The 26,802-nt window shown below is 52.7% G+C and overlaps 1 protein-coding gene and 1 non-coding gene across 2 annotated transcripts in view; both read left to right on the forward strand.

Moving 5' to 3' along the window:
- The window catches only part of GALNT16 (polypeptide N-acetylgalactosaminyltransferase 16), a 94,888-nt gene that overhangs the window by 56,514 nt on the left and 11,572 nt on the right, over positions 1-26,802 (forward strand). The window contains exons 2-12 of the mRNA XM_047864610.1: positions 4,854-5,011; positions 8,993-9,091; positions 10,017-10,084; positions 10,798-10,863; positions 12,946-13,067; positions 15,310-15,397; positions 17,147-17,231; positions 17,529-17,632; positions 23,411-23,537; positions 24,810-24,902; positions 26,522-26,605. Coding sequence (XP_047720566.1) covers positions 4,854-5,011; positions 8,993-9,091; positions 10,017-10,084; positions 10,798-10,863; positions 12,946-13,067; positions 15,310-15,397; positions 17,147-17,231; positions 17,529-17,632; positions 23,411-23,537; positions 24,810-24,902; positions 26,522-26,605 — 1,094 coding nt within the window. The remainder of the gene's footprint in view (positions 1-4,853; positions 5,012-8,992; positions 9,092-10,016; positions 10,085-10,797; positions 10,864-12,945; positions 13,068-15,309; positions 15,398-17,146; positions 17,232-17,528; positions 17,633-23,410; positions 23,538-24,809; positions 24,903-26,521; positions 26,606-26,802) is intronic.
- On the forward strand, positions 21,045-21,117 carry TRNAQ-CUG (transfer RNA glutamine (anticodon CUG)). Its single transcript has one exon. It is a non-coding gene; the product is annotated as a tRNA-Gln (tRNA).

Below are 26,802 nucleotides of genomic sequence, written 5' to 3' on the forward strand. Positions count from 1 at the left end.
CACACGTGCAAGCAAGAGAGGGGCAGAGAAAGAGGGAGAGAAAGAATCCCAAGCAGGCTCCATGCTGCCAGTGCAGAGCCCAATGTGGGGCTCTATCCCATGAAAGACCATGACCTGAGCCAAAATCAAAAGTCGGACACCCAATCAACTGGACCACCCACCCAGGCACCATAAGAGCTCATCTTACAGAAAGTTCTCAGAATGGGGGCACCTGGGTGGCCAGTCAGTTAAGACTCTGACTCTTGATTTCAGCTTAGGTCACGATCTCACGGTTGGTGAGATGGAGCCCTGCATGCATCTCTCTGGGGATGAGAATCTGGGGATTCTCTCTCTCTCTCTCTCTCTGCCCCTCCCCTGCACTTGCATGTGTGTGCGTGTGTACATTTTTTTTCTCTATAAATAAATAAATAGACTTTTAAAAAAAAGTTCCAGGATGGATTCTGATTGGCCCAGATTGAGTCGAGTGACGATTCCTTCATCCATCCCTGTGTCCGGGAGTGCACTCGCCTGGGCCTTGTGCCCATCCCCATGGTGGAGATTGAGGTGTTGGTGGGGCAGGAGGACAGTGATTAACAGCTCAGCCAGGAGATAGGAGTGGGAAGGAAATCCCCAAGGCAAGCAGAAACTACCCTGCCACCCACTTTGGTCCATCTCAACTCCAAGTAATGTGTTAGCCAAGTACATGTGTGTGGGAGGGGGAAGGGGGACGAGTGAGGTCATGACAGCTCATTGCTCATGCGTTCATTAGCCATTGATCTTGAAGCCTACCTTCACACAGGCACTGTTCTGGGCTTTGGGGTCCAGCACTAAACAAAACAGATGGTCCCTGCCCTTGTGAAGCTTCTATTCTCGTGGGGAGAAGCCGTCAAGAAGATAAAATAAACAGAATACACATGTAGAACATCAGATGACACTAAGTGCCATAAGGAAATATAGAACAAAGAGGGAAGTTAGGGGGTGTGAGCGTGGGGCTGAGGTCATAGTGTTACCGGTAGTGGTTGGGGAAGGCTCACCGGAGAAGCAAAGTTTGAGCAGAGCCCTGCAGAAGGGTGAAGGAGGGAGCCACGCAGACACCTGGAAGAGCCTTCCAGAAGGAATGGAAGGGCTGAGGGGAAGGGTGCCAGCAGGCTCAAAGAACATGAGGCTAGTGTGACCAGAACAGAGCCCAGGAGGCAGCAGCGGCAGAACCCGAGTCCGGTGTTAACTGGGCCCCCACTCACGGAGCGTCCTGGGCCACTGTGCCTGGGGGGAGAGTGAAAGCCACTGGAGGTCACAGGATATGTCAAGGAATCCCATTTGTTCTCTGTGTTTTTCTCCCCTGTTGATTATACTTGAGACAGGGACAATATTTAGGTATTCATTCCTTTGCTCATTCATTCGTTCCTTTATTCAGCAGACATCCACTCAGTACCTACCACGTGCCAGGTTCTGGGAGCCCAAAGGCGGGGAGCTCACCATCTAGTGGAAAGGAAAGAGAAGGAAAGCACGGACATCAGTGTCACGTGATGCAGGAATTGCACAAAGAGCTCCAAGTGCCTTCGTCCCCTCCAGAAAGGGCAGCAGTATGCCTCCCATCCAGAGGCTCCAACTGGCTCCAAGCCCAGGATCTTGGGTCTCTCAGGCTGATCCAGATATAGCTCCTCATAGTCCTGAAGCCTAGAGCCAAAGGATGCATTTACCCCTCGCCAACGTGCTTAGTAAGCAGTGTGGGTGGGAAAACAGGAGAAGAGCTACACACTTCCCCTTTAGAAGAGGGGAGAAGGGGAATAGCATTCACTGGTCACCAATCCATGATGCATGCGCCATCTCTGGACTGTTCCAGCTAGGCTTGGGATGGGATGAAGTTCCTTGGCCCATGCTCCAGCTACCCGTGATCTGATTGAGGGTGGGGATATCTCTTCATGATCTTCCATGGCCGTGTCTGGCATGGGGTGGGGAGCAAGGAGGGGTGATCTGGACTCCTAGATTTCTTTTCTGGGGTCCATACTGCTTTTCGTTGATTTCTATCTTCCCAGCCTCTTCCACAGTGTCTGCACGTACTAGACTTTCAGGAAGTATTTGTTGATTTAGCACTAGCGGTACGCCCATAGGACACCACTGTGGATGCGCAGGGCAGGGGTCTCAGTCAGGCTGTGGAGCATCAAGGGGAGGGGCACATCGGGGATGACCCCTGGATGTGTTGCCTGGAGGACCAGGGGTTCACCCTGCCCCCCTCTGCAAAAGGCAACGCAGGAGAAGCAGCAGCTTTGGTGATCAGTGAGGAATTTGTTTTGAGGTGTTGGGTTAGAGGTACCCATGGGACATTCAAAGGTCTGCAAGTCTCAAGATCAAAGAACAGGGCCACAGGAAATGAGCTGCGGGTGTGGGCATGTAAACGGGGGTTAGATACCAGGTAGAAGAGTTCTGGGTGGTGCCTGCCGGGTAAGGCCAGGGAGGCGCTGGATAGAGGAAATTAAAGCCCGGCAGAGGTCACATCCTACCCTTCCTCAGTGTCTCCTCCACTTCGGCTGACTCAGGGCCAACTAATGTTTCAGCTCCCAGCCCCAGAGATGCTGGGTCAACGTGAAAGCAGAGCTAAGACCTCTGGGAGGGAGCAGGAACTGTGTTTCCACGGCACCCCTCTTCACAAGGTGGCTCACAAGTGAAGGGTCTAACCATGGAGGACAGTTGGAGCAGCAGAGGCTATGGATCTGCTGAGGGAGCAGCAGGCATTTCTGGACATCTTTGACGGTGTCTAGCTTAGTTTTGAGGCCCTGAAGGGACTAAGCCCTTTAAGGCAGGAAGGCAGCTGGCTGGGGATGGGGGAAGCACCTCTTCCTTCTGGCACATGGGAGTGCTCAGTGGCGCTCTGCTCAATGAATGGGTGGCTGGATGAAGGAGTGAGTGAATTCAAGCGTTCTTAAATGAATGAATGATCAGATGGGCCTTGGAACTTGCAGAGGGGTGTCCCAGTGCCTGGTAGATGGGCCACTCTTAATCAATGTTTATTGGGCGATGGGTGAGTGTGGGATGAGGGCTCAGAGGTTTCCTGAGCCCGCAGAGTGGCCAGAAGTCCTAAATAAATAAACACGGTTATTTCCCACAGTTGACTTGCAGGATAATAAAGCGGCATCCTCTCCCTTCGGGAGCTTTCTGCACTTCTTTTATTTTGCCTCAGCCATCAACTGGAGGCTGCTTTCCATTTCTCTGACCTGTGCTGGGAGGGATGCGGGGGGAGGGTAAGGGGGAGGCAGAGTTAGCACCCCACCTTCTCCCAGGTGGGAAGGACCCAGAGGACCTCTTGTGTTCACTCTCAAAGTTGCACATCCTTCTAGCAATCCAAGACTCAAGTCAGAACAGTCTCCCCTGCCCTCTCCCTCCCTCCTTCTGTCTTTCCTGAAATGGATTTCCAGTCCAGGGGGGCTGTGCCACATCTGTCCAGTCCCTGGCATGGCGCCAACTCTGAATACCGCAGTGGCGCAGCTGTGGTCACCATCCTGAGCATGTGTGCATAGCGTGGGGCTGGGCCCAGTGGACACGAGGAAACCTCCCTCACTGGCTCTGCCCTTAGGGAGCTCAGGGACTGGCTCCCAGGACAGGATGAAGCTGGAGGCTGGAACCCTACAGGGAGGCAGCTTTGATGGAGATACTCCTGGAGCCTTCTGCACTCTTGTGTCGTGAGGCTGGGGGCTAGGCTCCCAGGGGGACACAGAGGCCCCGGGCCACTGTGGATGTGCTCCAGAATCACCCAACACCTTGTTCTCCTCTTCCCCAGGTCCGGCCGCCTTCCAGGGACCATCCCTCTAGAGCTAGACCTGTGACGGGGTCCTCATGCAGAGAGTCTATGTATGGGTGATCCTCACCCACCTTCCTGCTGCCTCTGGGGGCCCACAGCTCCCGCCCAGGCTGCCAGTCAGGCAGAAGGGTTGTAGTTGGGATGCCTCATGGTTGGTGATATTTCAAAGCACGCTGGGAAACATCCGGCCAGCAGCTTGGTTCAAATAATGAGATGTCAGGATCCATCTATCTATCCATTCATCTCAGATGTGTCCTTCCCCCAGGTCTTTCGTGGGGGGACTTTGGGACCACAGAGTGGGGTGTGGCTAAGAGGAGAGAGGCTGGGCCATGGCATCTGTCATCCATCACTCCCCAGCTCTTAGCACCTGTGAGCCAGCAGCTCTGACACAGGGCTACTCCAGCAGCACCGCACAAGTCCCCGAGAACATGCATCATTGTCTGCGTTTGCCTTCTAGCAGCTCTGGCACGAGCCTGGAGGGGCCTGCGTGTCCTCACAGGTAGTTCTCTGTGCAGCAGCTTGTCCGAGCTCTGGGCGTTTCACCGATTAGGCACTTCCTACATGCCGAGCCGGTGTCAGGCCCAAGTTCATCCATAGGAGGCCGCAGGCTGCTTGACAACCTCCAGCTTGTTTGGTGGTCCCCTCAGGACCCCTCATCTTGGGAGTCGCCTTCTCCAAATCCCGCAAAGAGCACTGGTCAAGAGAATGACCTTCAGGGTCAGAACAACCAGTTTGAATCCAGAACCTGTGACTTCCTAACACTGACCTTGGGTTTAGAAAAAAAAAAAAAATAGATTTCTTTTTCTTCCTAGAGCGGTTGTAGGTACACAAAATTGAGCAAAAAGTACAGAGAGTTCCCGTACGCTCCCTGTACACGTGAGGGTACCGTTTTTTAACTTCTTGAGCCTCAGTTTCCTTATCTGTACAATGGGGGAAATAACGATCTCCTGCTCACAGAGTTGGGATAAGGCACAAATGAGGCAACGCAATTGGCTCCTGCCTAGTAGTAAGTACTTTGCACACAGTGGCTGCTTTTTACTCCTGCCCGGGACCTCTCTGATGCTGACCTTTGTCTCAGGTGACAGGAACACCCTCCAGAGGCTTTGATGAGAAGGCGTACCTGGCAGCCAAACAGCTGAAGGCTGGAGAGGACCCTTACAGGCAGCATGCCTTCAACCAGCTAGAGAGTGACAAACTGAGCCCCGACCGGCCCATCCGGGACACCCGCCATTACAGGTAAGGCCTCCATTGTGCCAAGGGAGAAAGAAAGGTGGAGGGAAGGGCCAACACCACTTAGCTTGCTTCCTTTTGGTCACGTGGATTTGAGAAATGAGAAAGACTTTGGGCTCCTGGGTGGTTCAGTCGGTTAAGTGCCCCACTTCAGCTCAGGTCATGATCTCATGGCTCATGAGTTCAAGCCCCACATCAGGCTCTGTGCTGACAGCTCAGAGCCTGGAGCCTGCTTCAGATTCTGTGTCTCCTCTCTCTCCCCCTCCCCCGCTCGCACTCTGTGTCTCTCTCTCTCGCAAAAATAAATACACATTTAAAAAAAAAAAAAAAAAGGAATGTGGAAGATTCCCTCAGACACTCAGGAGACTCAGAAACCCAGTCTAGTTACTGAGACACTCAAACCCTCACCCTCAGTTGTTTCCCTGACTCTTCTGTTTCACTGACCTCCTGAGGACCTGAGAAGGCCAAGAAAACTCAGCTGGGGCCGGGGAAGCCCTTCAGCACCTCAGTCCAGCATCCCAGTGAGAGGGACCTGCCTGGGGGCCGCAGGGAGGACTGAGGGGGTGGCCGAGCCTGCTGGTGGTGCCTGAGGTGGAGAGGTGCCACCAACCGTGCCCACACTGTGCAAACAGTGCAGTTCTGTGCACTGCCCCATTGACATCCCTTCCCTTCTCCTCTGCCCGCCCTGCTGCCCCGGCTTCCACAGCAGTGGAAGCATTTCCCAGAAAAGCTTCCCAGCCTTGCTCTTGGTTCTGTCAGTATGGTAGGTGGGAGAGGCCCCAGAGCAGACCAAGGACGCCTTCCATGATGATTCTCGCTCTGATTCCACCCGGTGTGAGTGACCGACCTTGGGGAAGTCATCAAGCCCCCCTCCTTGGTTCAGGTCCTTGACGTGTCCTGTCTAGATTGTAGTCACCACCTCCAGCGCCCTCTTCCTGCCCTCACCTATGGGAACAGTCTGAGCCCCTCCGCCCGAAGTGCAAGCCACCCCTGCTGACCCCGAGCCTCTGCTCCTTTTCACCCTAGCACTTAAGGCTCCTGCAGTCTGATACCCTCCTGCCCCTCTCCCTGTCTATACACACGCTGTTTCCTCCACCGGAACCCCCGCCCCCACCACCTGCACCTTCACGACACCCCTCAGTGTCCTCTCCTCCGGGCAAGTCTCCTTGCCGACCCAGGCTGGTTTGGGGGCTTCCTCTGTACTCCGTGCAGACAGGTCAGCAAGGGCCTGGTGGAGCTGACCACTCACGGGCCTGCAGTTTTGAGTGACCATCATGGGCTGGGCTGGACCTAGCTGTGTACGTAGGGCCGGGCTGGTCCTGATTTGAGGGTAGGTGAGGATGACGCGGACCAACGTTGCTTTTCCTTCTGAAGCGGCTGCTCCACAGCACAGAAGGTGTATGAAGTAAGGGTGCAGAAGGGGACAGGCTTCTAGCACCTTCCTTGTCGGTCATGGAGATGCGCCTGAAATCCAGTGGGCTTGCAGCCTGTCAGAGTGAGATGGATGTTGAGTTGGGGGGCGGGGCCCAAACTGTCCTCGCTGTCCTGGAATCCCAGCGCTGCCAGCCTCCAGAAACTCACGCTGCCAAATAGGACAATAATCCTGCTACTTGGGGAGACCCCCACCCAGGTCCAGGGGCCAGCTCAGGTCTCAGAAGCTCTTTCTTGGTCCTGGTGCAGAGTCTACCTGCACTGTGGGGTCTACGAGGCCATGTTCACACGGCTCCACTTGGAGACCTTCCTTGGCAGCCCTGGCCATGGCCAACCTAGACCCCAAGGCCTAGAGGTTCTGCAGACCCAAATCTCTGAACTGACCCAGGGTTAGCCTGGATCACCTGTGTCCTCCCTCCCACCAAGCCCCCAACCCCCACCTTCTCAGGTCTTCACGGAAGAACTTAAAGGAGGAGTTCCTCTTGGGACGACGCGTGTTTTAAAATGAGACTCTTCAAATCCAAGGCAGGGGTGGGTTGGTGAGGTCAGCCTCCCCTCCTGCCCCAGGGCTGCTGCCCCCCCTCCCAGAAGCCCGAGGTGGATTGGGTGTGTATGCATGTGAGCGCAGAGCGCATGCGTGTGTAGGGGGAGCAGCCAAGGTGCTGGCTTTCGCACACTGGGGTGAGCCACGCTCTTCTCCTGGCCCTCCAGACTGCAGCTTCTGCTGGACTCCAAACCGTCAGGCTAGTTCCTAGCCCAGCCTCGATCTCCCTCAAGGAGAGCAGAGAGACCAGGCAGGGCAGACCTACTAGCATCACAAAGAAAACCCCACCAGCCCCAAACTCAAAACGTAAGCATGGAACAAACCTCTTCAGAGGCTCTTGGCTCCTGGGAGCCAGATTAATCCCCATCCTCATAGTTATAAATCCCAGAGAAATGCAGAGTGGAGAGGGTTGGAGGGGGTGGGTCGGGAGGGGGTCAAGTTCACCCCCCCAGATGGGGTATGGGGAGGTTGGCCACTTTCAGGTGAAGAATGGGCATCACTATCCAGGGTCTCTGCTTCCTGGGCACAGGATAGTTAGGGTTCACAGTGAGAGACCTGGCCCCCTAGAGGTCAGTGCGGGCGGGCGGGGGTGGGGGGGTGGGGGTGGGGGCTGAACTGGGCACCCGGGAGGTGGCTACTTCTTCCAACACTCCCCAGCTCAGCAGGCCAAGCCCACCCCCAACCCCAAATCCACATGCCTCTGGGAGGACGCACTTGGAAAGTCTGGCTTCTCAGGGGGGCAGGGGTGAGTCTCCCTACCCCCTCCACCCCTCCTACTCCCCGCATTGCTTCTCAAGGAGAATTATTATTTTTTTTTCCCAACGTTTTTTATTTATTTTTGGGACAGAGAGAGACAGAGCATGAACAGGGGAGGGGCAGAGAGAGAGGGAGACACAGAATCGGAAACAGGCTCCAGGCTCTGAGCCATCAGCCCAGAGCCTGACGCGGGGCTCGAACTCACGGGCCGAGAGATCGTGACCTGGCTGAAGTCGGACGCTTAACCGACTGCGCCACCCAGGCGCCCCTCAAGGAGAATTATTTTAAAGCCTCACAGGATTCCTCCCAGGGGGGTCCCAGGCTGGTGGAACTCCTGCCTGCCTGACCCAGTCCGCTCCGGCAGGGCAGGAAATGGGCCTGGGAATTCGACTATAAGCTGCTGTCAGTGGAATGAATGCTGGAATAAAAAAACAGTCACTGCCGAAATAGTCAGAGAGCAATTGTAATAAAGAAGAAGATTGCCATGAACACCAACTGCCTTCCCGCCGGCCCCAGGAACACGAAGAAAAGCGTTCGCAGTAGCAACAGCGATGAAGGCTGGCAGGAATGAATTGTTTTAATTCCTTTTCCTGAGGAGGGGGAAGCCAATGCCTAAAAATGTGGGAGAAGGCGAGCCCAGAGCTGTGCGGGGAGGGAGCGGGGTGGCAGGAGCTGCTTATGGTGTCTTCTCAGAGGCTTCTGTTTGCTCCAGTGGTCCAGGGCTCGGGAGGAGGGAGGCTGCTCCCCTGCCAGGTGTCACCGGCCTGCTGTCAGTATTGGGCAGTAAGTAGTGGGAGTCACATGCGGGCAGAATGGGGGTGATTCCTCTCCAGATCCCACAAATGTCATGAGCCAGGAGAAAGAAGCGACAGGTGCCAGGCACAAAACAGAGGCTGTTCCCTCCTGTCCCCCATGTCTCTGTCTCTATCGGGCGGGGAGTTCTGTCTGCTGGCCCCAGGCTGGGGCCCGGAACGGTGCCTGCACATGGTGGGCCAGAGCCCTCATAAACGCTTCACTCCTAGGTCTTTGGCAAAGGTGACGGGGCCTGGGAAGGTGCCCCAACCTGTGGCTCCAGGGTGGGCTGCGTGGGCACGGAGGAGCACTCCGTGGAGGGGCAGGCTCGCACCCTGGTTTTGGCTGGCCTTCCCAATCCCGCAGTGGTATTCCAGGGGGCAGCAGGCTGGACAGAGAGAAGCCTCAAGCCTGCCCTGAGGAGGCTCTCACAGTGTCCTCTGACCTCTGTGCTCCGTTCTCAGTTGCCCCTCTGTGGCCTACTCCGCCGACCTGCCAGCCACCAGCGTCATCATCACCTTCCACAATGAGGCCCGCTCCACCCTCCTGCGCACGGTGAAGAGGTAAGCCACCCCTTGGGACCCTCATCTCAGTAGTGCTGCTCCCCGAGGCCTCAGGGAGTGCTGCCAAGCCCTTGGCAGGGGGGCACGGGGGCAGGGGGGCACACTGGGATAAGGTGCTGGGCCAGGCAGCATGAAGACCGCGGCCACTGGGAGGGGTAGTCCAATCCTTCCGAGAGGCTGGGGCTGGGAGACCCTGGAAATCCAACTGATATCGGGATGCACAAACACAATGTCAGGTCCCCAGGACAAGGGCAAACATTCTAGGGTCAGGGGCCGAGAGAGGCAGGGATGGACATGAAGCCTCAGGTGGATGGGTGGCAGGCCAGTAGGTGTCTGTCAATGATTCAGAGGGAGGTGCTCCTCTGTCCTCCTAAACTTGGTCCTGTGGTCCAGTACAACTCCTACTCACCCCGCTTCTTTAATGAGAACAGGATGTAGAAAGGAATGCCCAGTGGTATTCCAGGGATTAAGGAAGCATGGGTTTCTTTTACCAGGGAGTGGAGGAAGAAGGACGGTGGGAAGGAAAGCGGGAAAGGGCTTCCCTGGGAACACCCTTGCTAACCCATCGGGCCAGGAGACTCACTAGCCTTCTAGGCAGGCAGTTCGGGGTCCAGCTGTGTATTGCCCCCGGGCAGGGCTTGTTAAGCCTAAGCAGCCAGGGCAGCTACAGGTCCTGTCTACACTGGAGCAGTTACCATCACCTGTCTGGCACAGGTCCCCGCAGGTGCAGGGGCGGCCGGGTCTCCGGAAAAGCCCGGAGAACACATTGTTCCTCAGCCGCTGCTCAGGGCCCAGAAGGTTTGCAAGCAGCTGCCGGTGGCCAGTGTGCTGGCCCCTGAGCTGGGTGGTGGGGGAGCTCTGTGGCAAAGAGAGGTAAATGGAAGGTGGCCCCTGAATCCGGGATCCTCTGTCCCCATTCTTCTAGTGTCCTGAACCGAACTCCAGCCAGCCTGATCCAGGAGATCATTTTAGTGGATGACTTCAGTTCAGATCGTAAGTTTCCACTTTCTGTTTTTCGCATCCCTCCAAACCCTCCTTCCCCCAGAATGTGGAGGCCAACTCTCCGGAGGTCATCCTGGACCTCACAGGCAGACCTCTGCCCCCGACCAGATCTTCAGTCCTTTCTGGGTGCCCTCCCTGACTCTGCTCCCAGGTGACAAAGGAGGGGAAAGAGTGGTGTTTTGTTTTGTTCTGTGTTTATTTATTTACTTATTTATTTAAGTCATCTCTACACCCAAAGTGGGGCTCAAACTCACCACCCCGAGAGGAAGAGTCCACGCTCTTCCAACTGAGCCAGCCAGGCATCCCAGAGTGGTGGTGTTTTTGGATGGGACACCCCAGAGATGACCTTTTTAACAACTGAAACAACACCAGTATAGCATCCTTTGTTATTACAACTGCCATATGCTGAGGATTGTCCCTTCATTGTGGCTATGCTGGTGTTGGCCTTGTAACCTACTAGTGCTCTCTGGCGCCCCCTGGGGGCAATCTCATTAGTACAGGCATTCCTCCGTCTGGCCTGGGAGTGGGGCACAGGGCAATCCTTTGACCATTAGAGATGACCGTGCTCCTGCGTGCCTCCCCAGCCCCAGCCCCTTCCCTGGGCTCGCCATGGGACACCTTCTGGGCAGTTCCAGGGGCGACCGAACCCCTTAGGGCCTGATGCCCCTGTCTGAATGAGCTTGCTTCCTTCTCCTCACCTTCAGCCGAAGACTGTCTGCTCCTGACCAGGATCCCCAAGGTCAAGTGCCTACGCAACGATCGGCGGGAAGGTAAGTTCTTGAACCCGAGGTGTCACCACAGACCTGTTTTGGCCTAGACCTCCGCCCCTCCCCACTCCCTTTTGGAGCCATGTCACGGTAAGCCAGCACACGCCTGCCGCATTCCAGGTGGCCTTCTTTCCACAGCCACGGCATGACTGTAGGCGAGTTGCTCTACTTCTGGCTGCCTCAGTTGTCTCTTCTGAGAAATGGAGTCAATAATTGTACCCTTTCTGCCTTGCATGGCTGCTGTAAGGATTAAATGGGATAGGCCATGCGGAAATGCTTTGAGAAAATCAAAGGGCACTATCAAGCAGATGTAACCTCATTTCCACTCAAGAAGAGTTTTGGAGCATCGTCCACAGCACAGGATTGTACATGGCACTCTAGGAGGCACTTTATACTTCTTCTGAAGTATAAAATGTGGTCCCTGCCCTTGGAGAGCTTATTGTAAGGCCAAGGAGTCAGAATCTACCGCAGGGACAGGCTGGCCATGATTATGTGGGGGTAGAATGGAGACCGCAGGACAGGGGAGGGACCGGGGAGTGGGCCTTGACTGGGTGAGGACGTTGTGAGACAGGGGAGCGGGAACGGGCGGGGGAGTCCGGGCTCGAGGACACTGCAGGCACCAACGTTGGTCTGGCACAGGTACACATGGGATACTAATAGCCCTTTTCCTGAGTCCTCCCCGCAGCAGACAACCACGTTGCCTGCCTGCGTTCTCACGTTCTCGCATTCACTCCACATAACAGCCCATTGTTTTGCACATAAGAAAATGGGGCTTAAGGGGGTTTAGGAATGCGCCCAGGGTAATGGGTAGAGGAGCCAGAATTCCAACCTGGAGGAGGGACCCCACCCTTAACCTCCCTTACCTCCTCCCTGCCAGGGAGAATCTGGGCCTGGTCAGCAGGGGAAGTGGTGGGGTGAGGATAGATGGCAGAGGACCTTGGAAGCCAGAGAAAGGCATTTGGACTTGATAAGGCAGGTAGGAGGGAGCCACTAAAGGTTAGAGAGAGAGAGAGGTGAGAGGTGTGATTAAGAAAGAACTGTCAGTCTAAGGAGACCTTCTAACTGGCGTGGAAGAGGCCAGAGAGAGACTTCTAGCAAGCACAGGGCTGTAGGTACCTTTAGGCCTAAGAATATATTGTTTCCTGAGGGATTTGCCCAACACAGGTGTCAACTTTTGATTAAGCGCTTTCTAGCTTCCTGTGGGATGGAAGGAAGGGACAGATGGATATTTGCACATATTATGGATAATCAGATGGACAGGGGCAGAGTACAGGGCAGAGGTGTGGCCAGGGAAACCCCTCCAATCGGAGCTCTTAGAGTAAGGCTCTTCCGTCTTCACAGCTCACAGGGCACCAGTGGCTGCTCTGTCGGCAGGACCAGCCGGGCCCTTTCTCTCCTGACCAGGTCAGTCCCCAGCCCTGGCCAGGGAGCTGCCAGAAGCAAGGCCACTCTCTGACAGTTGGTGAACCATTGGCAAGACTGTCGGGGGCGGGATAGAAGCAGAGCAGAAACTAGCATGTGTAGGCCTCCTAGGCACCAAGCACTCTTCCAGACGGGCAGGGATCAATTTCTCTGAAACTTCTAGATAAGACAACCAAGGCTCAGGGAGGTTAAATAACATGCTTAAGGTGAATGAAGGGGCTGCCACAGCAACTCCGGCCTGTCTTAGTCTAGAAGATTCTAGCCATGTCACACATGATGGTGCAACTGAAGGGGACTGCCCTGAGGTCCCCAGGGTTAGGGGGGAAAGGGTTTTGGTTTCTGGTTTTTCTTTGGATACTCAAACGCACTTTATTGCACTTGGCCTTTACTGAACTGACTGTATCAGTGTGTTCCCAGAGTCCCGAACAGTGTCTGAGACATTGAGGGTGCTCAGAGAATGACCTTGAGTAATGACGGTTGACAGGTGGATGAGAGAAAGGAGAGTGAGGAAGGAAATAAACAAATACAAAGTAAACCTCAATCACAGTAACTCAGAGGAAGCTTTGACCCCTGAAGGGTGCAGAGCCCTGAGACTTTTGAGGGATGGGGGGAAAGCAAATCAGCCCAGTCCTAGTTACCAATCCCTGTCCATTCCCATTGCAGGGCTGATCCGGTCCCGAGTCCGTGGGGCAGATGTGGCCACAGCTGCTGTCCTCACCTTTCTGGACAGCCACTGTGAAGTGAATACTGAGTGGCTACAGCCTATGCTGCAACGGGTAAAGGAGGTGAGTCTGTCTGTCCCTACAGGATCTCTGTCCCTTGGGATGTGCCCACCATGTTCTTGGCATGAGGGCGTGTGAATAGTCTTTGAAGTTGGACAGGCAGAGTAGGGGCCTAAAGGGTCTGCCCCCTCCAGAGTGACTCCATGTTATGGAGCTTTCTCCTCTGAAAACGGGGGTAATTGTAATATTTGTCTCACGAGGTTGTTGTGAGAATTCATTTGGATGAGAGCTTGGGTGAGCTATAAAGCTCCTATTCCGAATGGTGTTGTTTTCCTCCTGGGGGAGGCGGGTCCTGTGCTGGGGCAGGGGGTATTTTCGGGGCAAGGCTGGGAAGCCTGAGAAGGAAGGAGAGGGGGATGGTGTCCTCAAGGAGAGATGAGGGCAGGGGGCCCTTACTACATGCCAGTTTTATGCTAGAAGGGCAAGGGTAGTAGAAATGGAGGGTAGGATGAGGTGATTACAGATCAACCATAAAAAGACCACCCAACTTAAAAATGGGCAAAAGATTTGAATGGACATTTCTTCAAGGCAGATGCAAATGGCCAACAAGCACATGAAAAGATGCTAAAAAGAAAAGAAAAGAAAAGATGCTCAACATTATTAAGACTTGAGGGAAATGCAAGCCAAAACCCCAGTCAGATACCACTTGATACGTACAGGATGGCTGTAACCAAAGGATGGACAGTAACAAGTGCTGGCGAGGATGTGGAGAAGTAGGAGCCTTTTCACTCATTGCTGGTGAGGACGTAGAATGGTGCAGCCACTTTGGAAAACAGTCTGGCAGTTCCTCAAAAGTTTAAACGTGGAGTTACCACGTGACCCTTGCAGCTGCTGGGTGTATACCCAAGAGAAATGAAAACATACTCCACACAAAAACTTGTACAGGAGTGTTCAGAGCAGTATTATTCAGAGTAGCCAAACTGTGAAAACAGCCCAAAGTCTGCCAACTGATGAATGGGCAAACAAATGTGAGGCAGCCATACAATAGGATATTAGCCATAAAAAAGAATGAAGTCCTGATACATGCCACAATAAGGATAAAAACATTTCCCTAAGTGAGGGAAGCAGGTCACAAAAGGCCACGTATTATATGATTCCACTGATGCAAAGTGTCTAGAATGAAACAAAGCCACAGAAATAGAAAGGAGATTAGCGGTTGTCAGGGCGGGGAGAGGCGGTTGGGAAGTGACCGCTAACAGGTACAGGGGCTCTTGTCGGGGTGATGAAAATGTTCTGGAATTAGATAGGGGCGGTGGGTGCACAGTGTTGTGAATATACTATAAGCCACCAAACTGTATACTTTAAAATGGTGAATTTTATCACATGTCAATTATGGCTAATAAAATTGTTATAAAAATGGGAATTAGATCTCAGGACAAAAAGGTCTTTAAAAAGGAGACAGCGAGGCCCCCGCAGGGCTCTGTGAGAAACCATGAGTGGTCTCCCCTGCTCTGCCGTCTCCCAGGCTCTTGTGGTCCTGAGATGGGATGTGAACTGAGGGGCAGAGCTGGGTTCCAAGTTGCGGACAAGAGGATTTTGAGGGTCCGCGCAGAATGCGTGGAGAGAAGAGGCTCTGTTCTGTGTCCCTCCACGGAGGGAGAGAGAAGAGAAGGCTGATGGCAGTTGATAGTTTTGCACAGGGTATATGACATGATCCACCAACACCATTACCCTTGGATAAAATTAACATTACCCACCAATGGGGGTGGATTTGTGTCTTGGGGGATGAAGGGTTCCTTGAAGTGGATGTGGCATAAGAGAGTGACACCCAGGTTGCACAAGGACCGCGGAGTCCCTGCCCTCAAGCTGCTGGTGGTCCGATTGGGAAGACTCAACGCAAACGTGTACAAAGGTGGATGACAGTTAATAGAACCACAGTTCAAACCAGCAACAGAAGAGCCACGTTAGTGGCTCAGTGCCCCAGGAATTGTCTGGACTGTAATTGTGAGAACGGCTCAACAGAGGAAGAAATCCCCAGCCTGCAGCAATCAGGCAGGGCTTCACTGAGGAGGTGAGATCCCAGCAGGGCTCAACCTGGTGTGAGAAGAAGAGGCTGGGACAGCACTGTGCCCAGGGAACCCAGGTGGGACCTTCCGGGAGCCTGGATGTGGTGCTGCAGGACAGGCTTCCAGGAACCTGACATGTCCTGCAGGAAGGGCTGGGTGCCCCACGCCTTGAAGAGCAGGCGGCTGGGCCTTTCTTCGAGGAGTCCCTGGCCTCACGCCATCTCTCGTTCCTCGCCTAGGACCACACCCGCGTGGTGAGCCCCATCATTGATGTCATCAGTCTGGACAATTTTGCCTACCTCGCTGCATCTGCGGATCTTCGCGGAGGTGGGTCTGGCCCCCTGGGGGGAGGAGCCGCAGGCTTGAAAGAGGCAGGTGAGGGCAACCTAAAGCCCTGGGTTTGGTGCTCTTCCTCCTGGTGTGCAGGAGCGTCTCACTCCACCCCCTTACCTCCAGAAAATGGAAAGGGATAGTGTAGAGCCCCGAGGTTGGGGACAAAGCCCTCTGGCACAGTCAGTGATAGCTCCAAGCTAGTCTTTTGTCTTTTTCTCCCTGCAAACACTGACACATCCTTCCCCAATGCTGCCAGCCCTGGGACCATGGCCACAGGTCCTGGCAGAAGGCATGATTATGACAGTGTCTTGGGCGGGGAGGGGAGTCCTCAACCTTGCATGACTTCTAATGCGTATAGCTGGAGGTGGTGTGGACACGGGCTGTCTAATACGGTAGCTATTAGCTCCATTTGGCTATTGAGCTCTTCAGATGTGACCAGTCTGAATTGAGATGTGCTGTAAGTGTAAAATACACACCAAGTTTCAAAGTCTTAGTACGAAAGAATGTAAAACATCTCCTCACGGGGCGCCTGGGTGGCTCAGTCCATTAAATGACTGATCCAACTCCGGCCCAGGTCATGATCTCGCAGTTCATGGGTTCGAGCCCCACATAGGGCTCTGTGCTGACAGCTTGGAGCCTGGAGCCTGCTTCAGATTCTGTCTCCCTCTTTCTCTGCCCCTCCTCTCCTTGCTGTCTCTCTGTCTGTCTCTCTCTCAAAAATAAATAAACATTAAAAAATTATTTTAATATCTCCTCAGTGATTTTGTATATTGATTACATGTTGAAATGAAAACATTGGATATATTGCACTAAATATATTATGCGAATCAATTTCATATGTTCTTACTTTTGAATATGGCTACTAGAAAAATTTAAATTACGTATGTGGCTTGCATTTCTGGCTTGCATCTTATTTCCTTTGGACAGCTCTGGTCTAGACATCAGAGTGGTGCTGTTCAATAGAATAGCCATATTTGGCTACCTAAACTTAAATTAATTAAAATTAGGTAAAATTCAAATTTACTTCCTAAGTTGCACTAGCCACATTTCCAGAGCTCGGTAACCACGTGTGGCGACTGCTTACCATATTAAACAGTGCAGATACAGAACATGACCATCATTGCAGAAAGTTCTATCGGACAGGCGGCACTAGACAATCTGTTGCTAGGAGCTAGTGGGCAGAGTGGTTTTCCTATTTGGGGCCCAGAGTTCCAAAAAATGGATACAGCAGTTCCTTAGATCTTGGGAGTTGAGTGGAAATCTGAAGGGAGCCAGGCATTTCTCCTTTAGGAAAATCACCTCAGGGCCTTTGCATTTGCTGTTCCCCCAGCTAGAATTCCCTTTCCCCAGATGTCTCTCCATGAATCAGTCCTTCGTTCAGGTCAAATGTGACCTCATTAGGGAGTCTTTCCTGACTACCCTTACTAGAATAGCATGGATACCTTTCTTTCTTTTTTTTTTTTTTTTTTTTTACTTTTCTTTTTAGCACTTTCCCCCTTTGACTAGCAGATTATCCTTTTATTGATTTATCTTTGTAGTCTCTGTCTTTCCCAGTAGATTCAAACTCAATGAGGACAGGGGCCTGTCTCATTCTGAGTGAAGGAACGACTGCATGAATTGCCCAAGGCCCTCTATGAGCTGGGCTCTGATCAAGGGAGACACCAAGGGCTGGCAGAGCGAGGGAGCAGCCACCGCCAGCGGGCTCTGCCCAGAGCTCTGTCCTCACCCTGCTCTGTCCCTTAGGATTTGACTGGAGCCTGCATTTCAAGTGGGAGCAGATCCCTCTTGAGCAGAAGATTGCCAGGACCGACCCCACCAAGCCCATAAGGTCAGTGCAGCTTTGGGCTCTGCAGAGACCCCATCCTTCCCTGGGTTGAGGGCCTGGGAGGCTGCTGGGGGGCCGTTTAGTTGCTGGTGCTCCTGCGGGTGCATGATCTAAGTGCTGACTCGGTTCTGGGTCCCAGGGACAGAGAGGACAGAGGCCAGGGAGCTGACCAGATATCCTGCCCCTGTGACTCTGCAAGCAGGTGATTGCGGGGCAAATGGCCCGGGGTTCTGGAACCATCTAGAAGGGCTCCCAGCTTCTCCAGCTCATGCATTGCCTCTCTCCTCTCCTTGCTCCTAGGACGCCCGTCATAGCTGGGGGAATCTTCGTGATCGACAAGTCCTGGTTTAACCATTTGGGAAAGTATGATGCCCAGATGGACATCTGGGGGGGAGAGAATTTTGGTAAGTTGGAAAATAACAATAGCAATAATAACAATAGATAACCCGCTCAAGCACTTTCTATGCACAAGGCCCTGTTCTAAACATGTATTAATGTGTTTCATCCTCACAACCTCACAACAATCTGAGGTAAGTACTATTTTATCTCCATTTTACTGATAAAGAAACCGAGAGAGAGGTTAAGTAATTTGTCCAGAGCCACACAGCTAGCAGCCAGAGAGATTTAGGTGGTCAGGGGGAGACTGTGGCCGCATGGCTAGACGTGTGTGAAAGAACATACAGACTTGTAGCCTGGACTGCAGCTTAAACATGCTGCAGCTTCTCTTCCAGAAGAGCCGGGCGGGGGCAGAGTGGACTTTGGTGGTCAAATGTAAGTAATGGGGTCAGATGGCCTGGGTACAAATACTGGCCCTACTACCTGTGAGCTGTTTGGCCCTGGACAAGTTAAAGCCTCCCTAAGTCTCTTTCCTCAAGAGGCTGGTATGAATACTAAATGAGAGATGAGTTAAAAATGTTTGGTGTGGGGGTGCCTGGGTGGCTCAGTCGGTTGAGCGACCGACTTTGGCTCAGGTCATGATCTCACGGTCCGTGGGTTCGAGCCCCGCGTCGGGCTCGGTGCTGACAGCTCAGAGGCTGGAGCCTGTTTCGGATTCTGTGTCTCCTTCTCTCTCTGCCCCTCCCCCACTCGTACTCTGTCTCTCTCTCAAAAATAAAGAAATGTAAAAAAAGATTAAAAAAATATATGGCGTGGTGCTGGCAGCCATTATCACTACTTTTGGGGCCATGGGAGCCCTCTCGCTCCAGCAGGAAAGGCAGGAGCCCAGCAAACCCCCAGGGTCACCCGTGAGGTTCAGTTAGATAAAGGCCCAGGACAGATGGAACACCCAACATGGGTAATTCAAGGGGGGTTACTAAAAAGCCAGTTCACACAGTGCAGGCAAGATACAGACAGCCGCAGGGACAGTACTAGGCTGGGCTGGTGGCTGCTGTGAAGTGTAGCCATCCCAGGTCTGAAAGTCGGGGAGGGGGTGCCCTCTGACAGGAGCTGTGGTCTCGGGGCACCTGTAGCCAGCCCACAGCACCGAGGTAGGGGGTGTGGGGGGATGAACATCCACCCTCACTCTCCCCTCTCCTCGCTCTGACCGACCCTGCCAGCCCACAAGATGGGAGCCTGGTGGTGCGGCCCACGTGGCAGGGAGGGGGGTGAAGGATGGGGAGTGAGTGCTCGGGGGTTTCCAGTTCTTGCTCCTGTGGTGACCCAGTCCTTTGCAGAGCCCTCTGTTTCCTTCTTCATCCTGACCGGGTTTCTTGCAAAGTAAATATGGCTGGTGGTATTGCACCCATTTGCCAGGTGGGAAAACTGAGGTGGACGCCGTCTTCCAGATTTCAGTCAGGATGCTCCACGTCTGACGGGGGTATGGAGTGCCTCTACCAGAGCCCTTTAAATGTGAGGTGTGATCAAAGCAAATGCTGGGTTTCTGAGAGGTGAGGAGGGGGTCTTCCTTCGCTCTCCCTGGTCAGGACACGGATGAGCAGTGGGGCTTACAACAGGCCTGATCCCAACTCAAAACCAACTGGAGTGGAAACAGACGTGGAATGTTCTCCCCTTTGTAACTTACTCTTGGAAACCGTTTCCAGACAGGCCTTTAGAGGAGTAAATTCTGGGAACTAGGGTGCGTTGACCCTTCCGTTCTGACCTCCTTTGCACATGTTTTTGGCTCAAGTGGCCTCCTGTGTGTTCCTGGAAGCTTTGGCAAAGCCAGTTTCCTGCAAAGATTCTGAGGACTAGGAAACTAATGGTCTCTCTTGCATCCAGGAGCCTTTTTCTTTTGTCTTTTTTTTCTTTTCTTTTTTTTAAGGCTGGTGATTGACAGAGAAACAAGTGACTGATCAAATAGCTAACTTCAAACTCTGCCTGAGGCAAGGGCTCAGTGGTTGGGGAACTTGAAAGGTGAACCACAGAGTGTTTCTGGGAAGGGTTTTGTTTCTTAGAAGAAATTCAAAGAAATTTCTAGGCTAGCCATGGTGCTCAGATGTTCAGCTGTTGGGAGCAGTTTTGAGCCAGGAGAGGCCTGCCGCTGGTGGGTTTGGGCCTTTTGTTTTATTCCTTTGTTGAAGGAAGGGAAATATCCAAACTGAGACTCATTCCCGCGTCCCCTCAGAGAGCCAAACTCAGAGCCCAGAGGCCACCGTAAGGGCAGGCGACAAACATGAAAACCTTGGGATTCCCATTAGAGAGCCTTTCATTATTTTTTTATTTTTTTTTTTAATATGAAATTTATTGTCAAATTGGTTTCCATACAACACCCAGTGCTCATCCCAACAGGTGCCCTCCTCAATGCCCATCACCCACTCTCCCTCCCTCCCACCCCCCATCAACCCTCAGTGTATTCTCAGTTAGAGATCCTTTTATTTTTTTTAATTTATTTTTTTTTAACGTTTATTCATTTTAGACACAGAGAGAGACAGAGCATGAATGGGGGAAGGTCAGAGAGAGAGGGAGACACAGAATCTGAAACAGGCTCCAGGCTCTGAGCTCTCAGCACAGAGCCCGATGCGGGGCTCGAACTCACGGACCGCGAGATCATGACCTGAGCCGAAGTCAGTCGCCCAACCGAATGAGCCACCCAGGCGCCCCTAGAGATCCTTTTAAAAGACAGTCCCATCAAGCCAGTCCCCTGCTCCTCTGCTCGTGACCCTGCAAGGACTCCCTCAACACTGATAGCAAAACCCAAAGTCCTTGTGCCTTGGGTCCTTCCCCCACAGCACACTACCAGCTCTGCTGACATCTACTGCCTCTCTCACCCGGCCTCACTCCACTCCAGCAGCTAGCCCTGCCAGGCCTCTTTGCCACCACCTGCAAGTTGCCACGCCTGGGACTTGCCGCCTACCCTAGCCTCTACTTCTTTTCCCTTGCTGGTCCCTCTGCCTGGAATGCTTGTCCCCTAAAAGCCACACGACTGGCTTCCTCACCTCCTTCAGGACTTAGCTCAAATGTCCCCTTCTGAGTGATAACTTCCCAGTCAGTCTAATTAAAACTGTAGCCCCCCCCCCCACAACAGCTCCCCCTTCTTCAGCCCCACCTGCTTCCTTTGTCTCCATTGTACTTACTACCGCCAGATAGACTACGTATTTTATTCATTTTCTCGTCTACTTGTCGTTTTCTTTCTTATTTTAGTGAGTCCCTGTCTCCTACCCATCAGTGTAAGGATTCTAGAACAGCATACAACACATAATGAACAGGTTCCCGATAACATTTCACTGCATGAACGAAAGAATCTGGTTCAAACAGTGCAGCTTGCTGGACAAAATGTGAACTTGACATTGTAATTCTGCAGCAGAGTGTTTGGGTGATCTTGGAGAGGTTAAGATGTTTGAGCTTCCCAGTCCTGATTAGGAACATGGGGATAGGGGTGCCTGGATGGCTCAGTTGGTAGAGCATGTGACTCTGGATCTCAGGGTCATGAGTTCAAGCCCCACGTTGGGTATGGAGCCTACTTAAAGAGAATAAATAAATTTACAAAAATAAAACAAACAAAAAGCCCATGGGGATAATAATACTAGCTTCATCTGCTTGCTGTGAGAATTAGACCTGGCATGGCACATAGCAAGTGCTCAGTAAATGGGTGATGCTTACTGTTCGTTACCGCCTTGTGGATAATGACAATAACAGCATGGACAGTATGGCCTGGTGGGATGAAGTGACTTAACTAGCATAACCAAGCTAGTCTGGCAGAAATGGAACTAGAAAGTAACTCCTCTGTCCCCCAGGTCCACCCCTAGTTCTAAATCTCAGTTGTTGAACCAGTTGCAAAGCTCATCCCGGGAGAAGGGACACAAGCCCGGCAGTCTGCAGGCCTACCTAGGAAGCCCATTAGCTTACCCGACCATGAGCATGGGTCCGGATATGCCACATGTCCAGTCCTCGCCCCTGGCCTGTGTCTGGAAGCTGCCTGCTGCACACAGTCTAGCCAGAGGTGGGTGTTAGTCGCAGCGAGGGGGCTTGGGCCCTGACCATCTGTGCCAGGTGAGAACCCCCAGACCTGGCCAGGGACCAGTATCTGTATGGCCAACTGGGGAGTGGGAGATGGACCAAGGCTAGAGCTCATGAGAAAACGGTCTTCCTTTTTTTCAATTAAAAACAAACAAACAAAAAAGGATTATGTATTTTCTGGGACAGGAAAGAGGTGTTTTAATGTCACAGGGTGCCCACCTGCAGGGTTAATATGAAAGAGTAATCAGAAGAGATGATGTGAGGTTCAGCAAGCTGCCAAGATGGGTCCTTGCCAGAAGTGACGACTGTTGAGTGTAGAGTAGAGTAGGCAGGGGCACCTCAGTGGCTCAGTCGGTTAAGCGTCCGACTTCAGCTCAGGTCATGATTTCACTGTTGGTGGGTTCGAGCCCCGCGTCGGGCTCTGTGCTGACAGCTCAGAGCCTAGAGCCTGCTTCCGGTTCTGTATCTCCCTCTCTCTCTGCCCCTCCCCCATTCACACTCTGTCTCTCTGTATCTCTTGAAACTAAAATAAATGTTAAAAAAAAAAATTTGAGGGGCGCCTGGGTGGCGCAGTCGGTTAAGCGTCCGACTTCGGCCAGGTCACGATCTCGCGGTCCGTGAGTTCGAGCCCCGCGTCAGGCTCTGGGCTGATGGCTCGGAGCCTGGAGCCTGTTTCCGATTCTGTGTCTCCCTCTCTCTCTGCCCCTCCCCCATTCATGCTCTGTCTCTCTCTGTCCCAAAATAAATAAAAAACGTTGAAAAAAAATTAAAAAAAAAATTTTGAGAATAGAGCAGGCAGCCTGTGCTGTTCCCTTCCGGGAAGCAGAATGGCCACCTTCTTGTATCTCTCAGCACTAAGAGGGACCACAGTCACCTGCAGAAGCTCATTCAGCATCCCAACCACTATCAAACAGAAGTGTGTCTCAAGAGGGCCAGTGGTAGCCTGTGCATGGAGACCACCTACACCAAGAGGGAGGTCCAGGGCCAGAAAGAGTGGCCCGTGGCCTGATTGGTGGTGGGTTTCCCAGCCTCATGGGTGTCTAGGACTGACTGATGAGCAAATGCATTCTTCCTTAGCAATGTCTGGATGGGGCTTTGTAGTCAGAGGCTGGAAATGATGCTGCATTTGATTCGGTTTCCCTTCTGCTCATGGTCTTGGTGTTCCTTCAAAGCTTTCCCACCTGGGCACCTGGGTGGCTCAGTCTGTTGAGCCTCCAACTCTTGATTTCAGCTTGGGTCATGATCCCGGGGTCATGGAATCGAGCCCTGCGTTGGGCTTCGCCCTGAATGTGGAGCCTGCTTAGGATTCTGTCTCTCTCTCTCTCTCTCTCTCTGTCTCAAAAAAATAAAACAAAACAAAAAAACTTTCCTCTCCTAGGGCTCAGATACGGGCAGTGTGTATGGGGAGCATGTAGGGAGGGTGTGTATGTGTGGTAGGTATGGAGGGGATGTGTGTGGAGGGTGTGTGTTTGCGGTGTGTGTGGAAGGGGGAATGTGGGTCAAAGGGGTGTATATGGAGGGTATGTGTGTGTGTGGTGTGGGTAGAGGAGGTGTGTGTGGAGGGGGCGTGTGTGTGCTGGGGGGCGGGGGTATGTACATGCACAGAGCGAGCGGTCAGGAACATGTTCAAGGTTGGGCATACCCCATGTAAATGGCCCCAGGAACCCTGAGCCCAGCACATGCCTTCAAAGAGACACCAAAGGCAAGGGAGGCTAGCTCCTCCCGGCCTTCACTCAGTGGGGACCTGCCAGGGACTCTTCCCTCCTGACGGCTGCCATTTCCTGCAGAGCTCTCCTTCAGGGTGTGGATGTGCGGTGGGAGCTTGGAGATCGTGCCCTGCAGCCGGGTGGGCCACGTCTTCAGGAAACGGCACCCCTACAACTTTCCTGAGGGCAATGCCCTCACCTACATCAGGTAGGTCACAGTGCAAAGGGCACCAGGCTAGGAGCTAAGACACCTGGCTTCTAGACCCCAGCCCAGTCAGTTACTCGTGCGACTCTGGGCAGCCACCCCACCTCTCTGGGCCTCAGTTTCCCCATCTGTTCCCTCCAATTCTGGGATTTCAGGTACTTTCAAGGGTGGAAGGATGAAACCGAGTGTGGACGCCAGGCCTCCCTTGTCTTGACTCTCTTTGCCCGGGAGTATATTGGAAAACTGGCCCAATGCCTACCTGGTAGCTGCCCTCCACTCACTGGGCCCCAAGTTCTGGTCATGGATGCCATGTCCTGACCCTGACTTGGTCAGCATCTGCCCACCCATGTCCCCAGCCCCAGGATGTACTTGGTCTTGAGGGGGAGTGGGCAAGGTCCTAGAGACCAGCCATCGCCCGCTCTCCTGGAGGGGGGGGAAGGGGAGGCGGGGAAGAGTGTCATGAGCATCCCTCTTTGAGGACAGTTTTTTGGCTCGTCAGGCCCGTGCTCCCTTGTTTGTAGCAGTGGCTCCCCAGTGTAGCTAACCGAATGGCTTAATATTTCGGTTTGCTTCTCCCCCACCCCTTTGTGCGTTGTCTCTATAATGATAAAAGTAACACGTGTTCACCGTAAAATGCAAGATATTATATATACATATCTGTCCACACATGTGCTTTTACTCTTTACGTCACATGTGGAGAAAAAAGCAAAAGTCCCTTTTACCCAGTCTGACTCCTATCCCCCTTGGCTCTCTCGAAGTAACTACTGGGTATAGATTTCTGGTCTCTCATTTCGGCCCTTTGACTCATTTTCATGCACGTACTTTAGGTGGAGGGAAGCACACATACCACAACTTTGTGTTTTACGTACATAGGGTCAAGCTGTGTGTTCTTTCTGCAATGTGCTTTCCTGCTGCTCACACTAAATTCTAGACATCCTTCCATGGCACGTACTCCATCCTGGAGAAGTAGGGGTCATTATGCTCCTATTGGTGGGCATTTAGGTTGTCACCCATGTCTTACTAAACAAATATTTGGTACATGTCCTTTTGCCCCCATGTAGGTATTTTGGCAGAACAGATGCCTCAAGTGGAGTGTCAGGGAGCATACAGACACGAGCTAATGGACGTTGACAGATTCCATAGTCATTTATACCATCAGTATTATTTCACGCACACTCCTGAGATCCTCAACACCCTGTGCTGCGCAGAGCTGATCTTGATCCTAACTCTGTGACCACCCTGGTGACTTCGTTTTGCTCCTTCCTCCCCTTTTAGGAATACCAAGCGCACTGCAGAGGTGTGGATGGATGAATACAAGCAGTATTACTATGAGGCCCGGCCCTCGGCCATCGGAAAGGCCTTTGGCAGGTGGGCCCCCTCGACCAGCCCCGGTTTGCCTCCCTCCGCCCACGTTAGCACAGCCATAGCAAAACACAAACCGTGGACGCCAGGGAAGAACTCACTGTCTCCTCGGCAACTGAGCCCCTCCCCACTGGGCTCTTGGGAGTCGGGGGATATGGTAGGATATGCAATGTGAGATAGGACTGGGTTCTTGAGGAGCATGCAGCCTCTTGGGGAGAAATAAGCAGAGAGGGCTCGCTTACGAAGAGCTGCCCGTTCACAAGCTGCCTGCAGGAAAAAGGACATCTGTGGGAGTACTTAGTGCCCTGCCCGACTGTCTGCGGAAAACACTTGGGGTTTTGCCGCCACCTCCCGCCGTTAGCCTGTTTTCCTGTCCTGGACTCGTGTGACTACCGTCTAGTTAAGCATTTTCAAAATGTAGATTGGTTATAAAATCGATTTCGTGGGTCGTGACAGTCATTTAAAAAAAAAAGAAGACCTAGAACACTATAGATTAGTACAGAGCAGACTAGAAAATAGCACTTGATTGCAGTTAAGGCTAAGTATTGTTCGGTGAAATTTATTTCAGTTATATGCGCGTGTGTGTTTAGCCGTATTTGCACATGGGAATACTCGATCACGGTATAAGATGTATTTATTTCTTACTTAAGGTTGTGGTCAGAAGACTGAAAACATTAGCAATCATCACTGAATCTTCTTGCCTCTGTTTACGCATACCTAGCCCTTCAAAAGAAAAGCTGTGTCACTATTTCTGTTAGTGGCGAACTGATGTTTACTAACTACCCTGTGGTAGGCTCTTATGCCCTCTTAATTCATTTGATTCTCCGAAAACCTTCCGAGATAGGTAGTCATGTCCCCAGTTTACCAGGGAAGAAACCGAGGCTCAGAGAGGCAGTGAAGGTCATATGTCAGTGGCCATTCTGGTCAGTGAAGCTGAGGAAGCTGGGGAGATCAAACTGTGGATCCATGGGCACATCGGAGGGTTCTTATTTGCCAAAATTCCCCAAAGATGTCGTGCATGTCTTATTTGACCCTTTCTGCTAAAACTGGAATGCAGGAAAGGAAAGCTTGGAGTTCACTGAGGCTCTGCTCTCTGTGAAAATAAGGACTAGGGAGGGGGCACCTGGTGGCTCAGTCACTTAGGCATCTGATTCTTGATCTCGGCTTGGGTCATGATCTCACAGTTCATGAGATTGAGTCCTGCATCAGGCTCAGAGCTGTTAGATTCTCTCTCTGAGCCGGGATTCTCTCTCCTTCTCTCTCTCTCTGCCCTTTCCCTGCTCATGCACTCTCTCAAAGTAAATACATTAATAAACTTAAAAAAAAAAAACCCAAAGGACTAGGGAGTGCTGAGGTGTCGAGGAGTGAGAAGCCAGGGTAAAGCAGGACCCTCCGTGGGCTGCCCTGATCCTGCAAAGTCAGTGGGAATTTGAGGAAAGAAATGAGGAATCGCCAGGATACTTGGAGTGACCTTGCAGGTTGCAGAATGATTTATGGCTGGAGGGTAGGCTTGGACAGCCGCTGGTCCTGCCCAGCCTGGGGGTAGGCAGACAGAGGGGGCTGGCCTCCTGGGGCTTCCTCCCTGGGCCCCCTTGCCAAAGCCTGAGCCTTTCTTACTGTTTCAGTGTAGCCACACGGATCGAGCAGAGGAAGAAGATGAACTGTAAGTCCTTCCGCTGGTACCTGGATAACGTCTACCCAGAGCTCACGTGAGTGTAGCCCTCAGCTGGTACACCCAGTCTGGGTGGGGCCAGCAGCTAGCTTGGGGGACCCACACCCTGAGATCTCCTCATTGCGGGCAGTCTGGCTCTTTCTAGCTCTCAGTGTGTATCTTCACACGAAGGCTCTGGGGGAATAGGAAGGACACCGCTGGGAGTTAAAAGTGAGATGTGGTAGGAGCCAAACT

The sequence above is a fragment of the Prionailurus viverrinus genome, chromosome B3 (genome assembly GCF_022837055.1).
Source record: "Prionailurus viverrinus isolate Anna chromosome B3, UM_Priviv_1.0, whole genome shotgun sequence".
NCBI classification, from domain to species: Eukaryota; Metazoa; Chordata; class Mammalia; order Carnivora; family Felidae; genus Prionailurus; species Prionailurus viverrinus.